The 10478-nt window shown below is 52.5% G+C and overlaps 1 protein-coding gene across 1 annotated transcript; it reads left to right on the forward strand.

The window, feature by feature from the left end:
• The first annotated feature begins 68 nt into the window (after positions 1 to 68).
• Positions 69 to 6889, forward strand: MYF5 (myogenic factor 5). Its single transcript, XM_030260348.4, has 3 exons — positions 69 to 5785; positions 6270 to 6345; positions 6471 to 6889. The coding sequence occupies exons 1-3, from the start codon at positions 5279 to 5281 to the stop codon at positions 6656 to 6658; spliced, it is 771 nt and encodes a 256-aa protein (XP_030116208.4). The 5' UTR covers positions 69 to 5278; the 3' UTR covers positions 6659 to 6889.
• Positions 6890 to 10478: the final 3589 nt, after the last annotated feature.

A 10478-nucleotide genomic window follows, 5' to 3' on the forward strand; every position in this document is an offset into this window, starting at 1 on the left:
GGGGTTAACAGCATATGAAGCCTTTCACTCAGTGATGTAAAAAAACACAGCCTCTCTGAGGATGGTGAAACGGAGCTGCTCACAGTCAGAGCGTTACGGTTTGTAATAGATTGTACCCCGGGGAAGGGGCGACCACCAGGGAACAGACCGTTCTGCCCCTAGCACACACACAGGGCTCTCCGGACAGCCTGCACAAGCAAAGGACACTCTCTACCTGCCTGAGGTTTCCTAGCCAACTTTAGCCCTTGATTTATTGTTTGTTTCTGTGTTTTGAAAGGTCACAGTCGTGTTTCGGGAAGGTTCCCCTCTTTGTGGCCATCTGGGGCACGGTTACACCCGTCTGAAGTGGAAGCCCTGGGTAGAGCCTGCCCCGAGAGCTGGCTCTCCAATCGGCCGTGCCTTCCTGCTACCCTTTCTGCGCCGCCGTAACCGGGTTTTTAAACCCGTCATGTACTACCTCTAGTTGCTCTCTCACGAGATACTCCCTTGCAAGGACCAATTGCGGCGGGACAGTGTGGTGGGCACAGTGATGCAATACGCGCCCCATTTTTTTTCCTCCTTTCAAATTAAACCCCGTTGCCTCGGGGAACCCTCGGACTCTTTCAGAAAGCGTCGGGGAGCGCGGGGCCCTTCGTGCCGCCTCTGAGACCTGGCACGGGAGCGGAGACGGTGCAGGTCGCTTCTATGGCGAAGGCACTTGCCCAGTAAGAGACTATTTCAGATCGGGCTAGCAGCTCGTCGACTTCCTTCCTAAGTGGTTTCAAACCCCGCCGAGTCCACGGGAAGGGCTACACACCGTTCACACGGCGATCCGAGCCCCGCTGCCCGCATCCGGGCAGGAGCCGGGCCGAGCCACCCCTCAAAGCCACAGTGTCGCGCCCACACCGGGGCAGACGACTGTCAGGTTCACCCGCAGCCGGGCAATCACCTCAACAATCCGCCCGTCCGCCCGGCAGGACCCCCACGGCAGCGTCTCCTCCAGCAGCAGGGTAACTTGAGCGATTGTTTGGAATAAGTTTGCCTAAAGGAGAGTTTTTTCATTAAATAAAGAAAATACCTCCCGAAGAGACTCTCCGTGACCCCCGCGGCTGCAGCTGACATGCCGGGCTTCCCAGTGAAGGTCGTCAGTGTGTTTGCAATTAAAATGTTTGTGTTAGATATTAATAACGATAATCTTTACTTAAGTCCCCAGCCAAAGCAAACAGGGGCCTGGAATCACAAAATCAAAGGGCAGTAACTGGGTAAAGACGAGAGGTTTGCGATTTAATTAAGTCTTTTTTCCGGAGGGACCACGCACAAAGTCATCGAAGTTTTTACGCAATTGCAAGTGCCCCTGCCGCTCCCTCCTCCCCTCTGCGGGCTGGAAAACCCATGCTCAACACAGCCTCCCTCGCCTCTACCTGTTCGGCTCCCCTGGGAACCAACCACCTGCTCATTCCCTCAGGAGCGGAGGGATGCGGGGCTCCGCCGGCCCGCGGTGCGGGGTGCCCGGCCCGGCGTGGCACAGCTCCGCCGCCCGCCCGGGGTGCCTGCAGGGCCGGGAACGATGGGAGGAAGGGGGGGAAAGGGGGGAATGGAGTGCCTGTCTGCAATGCTGCCGCGTTGACACCGCTTTCCTCTGAAGTGACGCGACCGAGGGTTTAAAGCCTTGTTTTCAGTTTGAGGCTTTTCTTTTTGTATTTTTGTTGTTGGGTGTTTTTTGTTTGGTTGGTTGGTTGGGTTTTTTTTTGTTTGTTTGTTTTATTGGGGTTTTTTGGTTGGTTGGTTTCGGCTTTTATTCGTCTTTTTATTCGTCTTTTTTTTCATCGGTGAAACCGCTCGCAATCCAGGGAGGGAAGCAGACAGCCAGCAGTAGGCTTAGCTCATTCTCTGAGCTCGGAGTCAAGGCGGTCAAGAGGCGACACAGCAACTATTTTCACAGGACAATTCCTGCGTGGACCACTGGTGCTTTGGGGACCATGTACGATTTTTCTACAGTTTCTGTCTTTCTGTGGAGAGCGAGCTAGGGATGGGTGTAGGGGGCAGGGAGGGAGGAGGCTGAATAATTGAACCATGTGCTCGCTGGGATGCCCCTCCGATAGCAGGAACTAGCAACTTTTCCCAGTCTCAAGGCTGCTAAAAACTCCCTCGTGTCCCTTTGATCTCTCCTGGGAGTCCCGGGGAGCCATCAGAGGCCAATGCCTTCTTCAGCTGTCCTCTATACAATTCCCTCTGGCAGGTACTAATGTGTTTACTTAGGTGCGCACGGTTCCCAGCGCTGGGGGGAACCAAACGTTTCTCACACGGCTGGAAGCGCCCGGCCCCACCAGCCCGACTGGGAAACAATTTTGTTGTTGGGGCATCACGGCGGAGCCCTCGCTGCCGCTCCCAGCGCCGCGGAGGCGGGAGCCGAGCGGAGCGGGGCGGAGCGGCTCGGCACCGTGAAGTTCCGCGCTCCCGCCGCCCGCGTGTGCGCTCCGTGGAGGCCGGGGCTGGGGTGCGCTCGGGGGTACCGCAAACACCTCTCACCCCCTCAGTCCGGTGACTTATGGTTTCGGTAGGATTTTCTTCTCTGAAATAGAAAGGCGTGTGACTTGGGAAAAGATGGCACACTCTTCAAACGGTGCCCCCAGGGGTTGGAATCCCTCCAGGAATAGGTGCGGCACAACGATTCCGGAGGAGTGGAGAGGGCTGGGGTGAGGAACACTATTTAAAAGGATCCTAACACGTTCACCACTTTCTCTCTAGCAGTCCACATGAGCAGACAGTATCTGATGCTAAGACTGCTCCTGCTTTCCAGACTTGAGCCTACTGAAATGCAGCACTATCTTCCCCCTCCCCCCACCTCGCCCTTCGCCAGCAGCCTCATTAGCTAACCTTCTAGTCCGTGTTTTCTCCCCCCTTTCTTTAGTTCCACTCGCCTACTGCATTTTTGCAAATTTGTTTTGAGATCACTTTACCAGAGGAGCCGGGGTCTCCTTAAGGGATACTAATTACTGTTTTTTTTTTTTTCTTCCTGAGTGATAGGCTATGGTTTCTTCTATTTCCCCAAAAACATTCAAGGGAAAAGGAAATAATTTTTTCCAGGTCTTCGAACACTTTTGGGGGAAAGCACGTTTTTTAACAGCCTCAGTTCCTCTGAGTTAAGAGTCAAATCTGCACGCTGTGTATGCCAGGAGAGCGGGACTGATGGGCTTGGCGTTGTGCACCGGGAGATCTGCAGTGCATGCTTGGAGAGAATCCAAACATGCACCAACACAGAAAGGTGATCGGAACTGCAACCGGCACTTAAATATCAAGTTTATTTGTGCACGAAGCATAAATATGTAAACATGTCTATTTTAGCCAGCGCAAACACGGTAAATGAAATTGTGTGTGTATGTGTCTGTGTGCGTGCACGCCACAGCCCAGTGAAGAGTTCAAGTTACTGCTGAGCAGAACCCCTCCTGACTGATGCTGTCTTAGGAAAACAATAGGGAGCTGTCCTGTTTCAGATGTGGCCCAACAAAACAGCAACCTGTACCTCAGAGCGGCAGAAGCCTGAAATTCTGAGCTTTCCCATTCTGTAACTTTACTCCTTTATCAACTCCCTGCTTCTCGTACAGTATTCATTTCAAAGGGGTCTCCCCGTGTTTATGGCCCCAAATAAACCAAAGCAGTGCAGATGTAGCCTTCCCCAGCTTTTAGATAATTTTGCATCCTTTCATAGGAAGAAGGGTATGTTCATGGTTGCTTTTAAGGAAAAAATTTAGCCTTAGAGTAGAAATCCGCCTTTGGGGGCTCAGGGGTGTTGGTAGCGGGGAAACAAGGATGGGCTCCCTCCAGCCCCAGCACAGGCCGAGCTGCTTGCCTTTCTTCGCCTTGCCCCTGCGGAGCGGAGGGCTTCCCGGCGGTGTGCCCTGCCACAGGGCATCTGTCTCGGGAAATACTTCCCTACCGGCCTTGCTAACTTGATCAGCGTCTCCTGGAGACAAGCGGCTCACCGTGTCACCACATCACATCTTCCTGAAGAGAGGCTAACTGGAGGCGCCTTTTTCCTGGGCACACAAACCGGCTCCGTAGCATTTGAACCGCTGCTGGGTCTCCGTTTCAGTTAGCCTAGGTCACATAATTTTATTCCCAGGTAGGGAAGGTTTCCTTTGCCTTCTCATAATATTTTCCTCAGCTACAAAAGCCACCTGGATGAAACCAAAGGATTCCTGCGCGCTAGCAAATGCCTGTTAAATGGCTTCATTACCACTCTAATGACCCTTGCACCGCCCCACTCGGCTACTGCCGCGGCTGGGGCTCCGCAAGGCTTTTGTCCCCTTGTGTAAAGTTACTTAGGGATTGCGGGGTTAGAAATTTTACACTTCCAGGAGGGGTTTGTTGCACTGGCAGCTGGGACGCATCTGTAACGGTACAAGTTTGCCTGAAAGCAGAAAATTAGCAAGCCCAAGGCACTGCTTGACTGTTGTGTCCCTAGCAGCTCCAGGTCACAAGAGAAGGAGAAAGAATGGGAAGGGGATTTGTCTCGGAGCAAACACGTACACTTTTTTTTTTGTGAGTACCTTTCCTTATGATCCGATCCGGCAGCACTAAAATCTGGTTTCCCTCCTCCTCGTCTCTCCTGGCCACAAGTAGCTGTGCATTGTTGTCCCCCAGTTTGTATATTTGAGCGGTTGGTGGCACAGCTTTAATTACTGGACAAAGCACTCCTCGAGATAAATAAAAACACCCTAGGTCTAGGAAGAAGGTTGTAATTTTTCAGGTTAGACCTGGATCACGGGCTGTGGGAAAAAAAAGATATGCAAGTAGACACTGTAGGTGTCCCTCCCGCGGAAACCTGTGATGGGAAACGGGAGATGGGAACACCGAGACGAGGAAGGGCTCTGTAGGAGCCACTGACAAGCGGTTCGTGCGCGCCCACTGCCCCTCTTTCTCTTTCCATGCCAAACTGCTAATTCACAGACTTGGTTGGAAATTAGGAGATGTCGCAACCAGTGCTTGGGAGGTCGTTCGTTAGAAAAGTGCCCATCTTTCGGAGCTCCAAAGGAGCGGTGCGGAGCAAATTGTCTCCTGGGGACTGGAGGGGGCCTGCCCAGACAGCTCCCGGCAGGGGCTGTGGTGGGATATGCTAATAAAGACTGGCCGCTGCGGACCAGCCTCCCTTTCCATGTATATATAAGGGCCCCCTGCATCAGCCAAAGGACACTTGGTCTCGGGTCCCTAATTACGGAGGAAATTGCCCCAGCGCGCTGCGGAGCGCCTCGCCGAGAGCCTGTGGCCGCCGTTCCGTAGTGACGCCTCCGCAGCAGGGATGGAGGTGATGGACAGCTGCAAGTTCTCCCCGTCCGAGCTCTTCTATGACAGCTCCTGCCTCTCCTCCCCGGAGGGCGAGTTCCCCGAGGATTTTGAGCCCAGGGATTTGCCTCCTTTCAGCGCCCACGAGCCCCCCGAGCCCGCCTGCTCCGAGGAAGAGGAGCATGTCCGAGCTCCCACTGGCCACCACCAAGCTGGTCACTGCCTCATGTGGGCTTGCAAAGCCTGCAAAAGAAAATCCACCACAATGGACCGGCGGAAGGCAGCCACCATGAGGGAGAGGAGGAGGCTGAAGAAAGTGAACCAGGCTTTTGAGACCCTGAAGAGATGCACCACTGCCAACCCCAACCAAAGACTCCCCAAAGTCGAGATCCTGAGAAACGCCATCAGATACATCGAGAGCCTCCAGGAGCTTTTGAGGGAACAGGTAGAAAACTACTATCACCTGCCGGGACAGAGTTGCTCCGAACCAACCAGCCCCACTTCCAGCTGCTCCGATGGGATGGTAAGACAGAGGCAGGAGCCATAGGGCTGTGGGGACCCCAGGTCGGCCCACGGGCAGGTCCCTCTCGGCCCAACGCCGTGGGACCAGTCCCATGGGTGTGGGACGGGCCGAACGCATCCGGACATCAGGAAAATCGGGCGGTTTGCCCCAGAACAGGCCCTTTCCCAGATGTTCCGCTGAGCACTCTCGCGGGCTTTCCGGGGATGCATGGGGGGCGGTAGCGCTGCCCGAGGGCATCCTGCAGCGCCCGGATCCCGGGGTCCCAGTGTCCCTTCTGCTGTCCCCTTAGCTCGGCCTTAGAGGGGTAAGGCTGGGGGCTGGGGGAAAGGAGGAAGGCGCGGCCCCGGACCAGCAGCCTGGATGGGGGGCGGCTGCTTCGCTCCCTCCCCGCCGGCCTTTATGGCCCTTTCCCTTCTCGGAGAGCGTCCCGCTGGCCCCTGGGCGGGGGCGGCAGGGTCGGCACTGGCCCCTCGCTGTCTTGCAGGCCGACTGTGGCAGCCCCGTTTGGTCGGCGGGACGCAGCAGCTTCGAGGCCGTCTACTGCGCGGAGATGTCCCACGGTAAGCCTGTCTCGGCGGGCCGGGGGCAGAGGCGGGGCCGGGCAGCCCCGCTCCCCGCGCCCGGGGGAGGCAGCGCGGCACCCGCGGTAACGCGCGCCCGTGTCCCCGGGCTCCGCTCGGCGCAGGCTACGCCGCCGAACAGAGCAGCGCCCTGTCCAGCCTGGACTGCCTCTCCAGCATCGTGGACCGTCTCTCCCCGGCGGAGGAACCAGGGCTGTCCCTCCGCGACGCCGACTCCCTCTCGCCCAGCATCGACTCGGGGCCGGAGACGCCCGGGACGCCGCTGCCCCGACGGACCTACCAGGCGCTATGAGGGGCCGGAGGGCCGGCACCCCGCGCCCGGCCCCTCCTGCAAACGCTTCTCGGGCGAGAGGGGCAGCCCCGGAGCCCCTTGGGCCGCCGCTTCCCTCTGGGGCTGCGGGCAAAGCGCCGCGCCGGCCCCCGGCCGGGGATTTCCCGCACCCCGGCAGGGCGGGCAGAGCCCGGGGCTCGGGACACGCGCGCTGCCCTGGAATCCCCGCTGCAAATAAAGCATGCTGTGAGAGAGATGTCTGGCCGGCTGGTTCTTAAAGTGCATTCCCTAGCATGAGGGAGGGCAGCGAGACTCGGCTGCGGGGCGCCCGCCAGCATCCCTGCTGGGCTCCCACCCAACCTCTGTCACCCCTGGGCTCCTGCCTGCGGGGTACCCCCCTCCCTGCCCCAGCACGGCAGTCCCCAGCCGGGACATGGAGTGTCTTGCCGGGCTGGGGCCTGGGAGCTTGTCTCTCCTTCCACCTGTGTGTACTATTCTGAGACCACTCATGGAGCAACAAAAAATGTGGACGTTTAAATTCTTACACTGTATGTCCTGTTATGGGCAGAGTTTCCTTTATTTTCTGCAACAGCAAAAATATTTCAAAGTCATATATTTCCATCCTTTCCTCCCTGCCTTCCCTTTCCATCCACCCCTGAAAAGCTCAAGTTTCTTTCACTGGGTGTGAAGAGGGACTGTGTATTCCAGAATTTGACCCTAAAATTGCATGGTGACTCTACTCTTAAAGCAACTGTATGATCTAGCTCTGATGCTGTGCTAGGGAATTTTATTTGTTGCTCTGGCAGAGACAAAATTAGTAAAGTTAGTAAGAACAAACCACATGTGTCTCTTTCATAAGCCACGAGGTATATTTCACAATATTCAGAAAGCAATATAGATTTATTTACTCCTAATGACTTTGGCCTTAGCAAACAGGATGCAAATTCATTCTACATGGCTCTAGAAATAACCAGGTCAAATCTCCATGTGTTTTCAGACTTAACAAATACTTCCTTCCAGGCATTAAATTAGCCAACCATCCCCACCCACCCCACCAAACAACAAAAACAAAAACAAAAACACCCAAAAAAACCCAAAACCAAAAGCCAACAACAAAAAAAACCCCACCAAACCAGATGAGATGGAGAGATGGACTCTTTCAGTTCATTAAAAGATGTTTCATATGATAAATACTCTGAGTGGGAAGGGATATATACACCTATACACCTCACTATTGTGGGGTAAGGATGTATTTGCCTTTTTTTTTGTGTTTGTGTTACTAGCACTCAGTGGCCAAGGGGCCTGGCAGTGATATTTCACCTCTGATAAATCTTTCAGTTGAACTCAGCCCAGCTGAGTCATGTCACCAAAAGTTATCATCTGACTAGCCTTTGGCAGCATCTCTGAACCAAAGATAAAAGAAGCCCTTGCTTAGGGATGGCTCTGTCCCTGTAAGCACACTGAGGGTCTCTGTCCCCCGACAAGGGGTCACAGGGAAAGTCAGGTGGCACCTGCCTTCCTGAGCCTGCAGCACGGCAGTAGCAGGTGTGTGTCTGACACAGTGCAAGGCCAGCCCACCCTTTGTGCAGTTTCCCTCAAAATTACTTCCTGCCTTTGCCCATAGCCTTGAGGTAAGTGTTCTTTCCTTGCAGAATATTTCAGGAGGAGCCTTGACCAGAGAGGGCTTTCTGCGTATACAAATATGTCTGAACTAATCAGGGAGTAGAAGAAGTGGTTTTAAACCCCTGAGTTGCAGTTGTGCAGAGGTATAAACAAGGTATTCTCACACTCCTGTCATTGCAGATGTTTCAGCAGAATGCAAGTGCCTTAACACAGACATAGTCTTGGTTCTGGGGGATCACTTCCCAAGCCTTCTGTTCACAGGAATCCTTATGCAAGACCATGAATGTCACTGGTTTTATTTCCTGGCTTCTCACACTCTGCTGCAGTGTTGCAGTGTTTGCTCCTCTCAATCAAAATACCATCCCAAGGATACTTCTTATGTCCAGGATTTAATAGAGTGCAAATGATTTGAAATGGTATTTTAAAGTGAGCTAAGCTAGAGAACTTTCAGCATTTCATTCTGCATGCTGCTGACCTTGGCAAGTGATCTCAGATGAAGTATGCAGAGTAACACTAGCAAATCACATGCTGGTAATGTACACCTCTCTTTGGCTGGCAGACATTTTAGGAGTCGCAAAAAGGTCAATACTTCTGAGAAGTAGATTTTTAGTGTGAGGAGAAGCATTCCGTCTGTGGGATGTCTGTTCATAGCCTCCTAAGTCCTAGTACAGTAGTTTACAACCTGTAGGTTTTGCTATACACATATGGGAAACAAAACCTTTATTACAGGACACCTACGAAAAAAAGCTCCCATGAGTTGAAAAGTGCAGTAATCCTTGTAAGGGATGGAAGCGAGCACCATGGAACTGCCTTTAGTCTGTGGATTGAGAAGAACAAAAAGGCTGTTGGGAGATACACCGTTCTGGTCAGATTATACATGTTTAATAGTAATATTAATAAGTGCAACTGAAAAGAAAGATTTGTATTCTATATGAAAGATGTTCATTTAAGGAAGGCTGTGCCCAGAAATAAATAACAAAGTGATGGTCTAGAAAATCTGAGCTCCACCTATCCCAACTTCTACTACGTGTCTGATTGCTTAAGTCTCTGGGGCAGCGTGTAGTGGCCTCACAGGCAGGTGAGCAGGTGCAGGGATGCCTCATGGTATCAGAATAATGAATATAACACAGAAGGTGTGTTACAGCAAGTTTCCTGACTATCACTCACTGCAAGGAAGGGCATCATTCTGTACACTTTTTAGAAAACAAAAATATTGTATTTTGACTCTGAAAACCATGCTTATTTGGCTTAAATTATGACTGAGGGAGGCAGCTGAGCTGTATTTTTTTCATGCGTGCAGTCTCTTGTATCTTTTTGTTAATAAACCAAACAGAGATCTTTAGTGAAATACATATTTTAAATTCAGATCAAAAGAGACATTTGCACATTGCAAAACTAACCTAGAAACTTGGAAAAGGTATCTTAAATATAACATCAAGACAAAAATCCTGCTTTCCTAATGTTCAAATTTCTGGAGTTGCTTGTGTGGAAGAACACTAATTTTGCCTGTAGGAAAAGATCAAGTTCTTTCTTTTTCTGTGGTAAGGCTTAAAAGTGATAGATTTTTAGTAATTAGTTCTTAGAGGATGAAGGGAACTTTATTTGTAGTGCTTGTCTAAATATGCCTAGGAACATCTCAAATTCATAGCTACATTTCAGTGGAAATTCAGCATCTCTCCTTCCCAGTTCACCCTGCTTGTTAGGAGCAGTCAGGCTTCACCACAGCAGACAGCTCACCTCTCCCCACCCTAAACCTCCTCCCTCACTCCCTTCTTCCCTGCTTTTCTTCTCCATCTTATCCTCTTCAGAGCCCTTGACTCGCTCATCACTTCTCCCTGCTCCTCTCAGCTGGCCCTTGGCATGCTGGAGGACTCACAGCTGGCCAGCTGACTTCTGACCTTTGGCAGGTCCTGCATGGGGTATCAGCCTTACAGCTGGCCACAACTGCCTTCCTGGCAACTAAAGGCCTAATGAGCTTGGCCAGCTGGAGACTGGGCTGGAATCCTGCTGGCTGATTTGACCCTATGCGATGGATTGAGGGGTTCACCCCCAAATGTGGAGTGAGTGAGCAGTGCATCTGTGTGCTGCTGCCCCAGGGCATTAGAGCCAGGCTTCTCCTACAACCAATTGGATTACTGGGATGACAAAAAACAAAAGGAGACAGCAGGGATGTTTTTTCTTATGGTTTTTTTTTTAGTTTTCTGTTGAGTATTAGGCT

This window comes from Taeniopygia guttata, chromosome 1A (assembly GCF_048771995.1).
Source record: "Taeniopygia guttata chromosome 1A, bTaeGut7.mat, whole genome shotgun sequence".
Lineage (NCBI taxonomy): Eukaryota > Metazoa > Chordata > Aves > Passeriformes > Estrildidae > Taeniopygia > Taeniopygia guttata.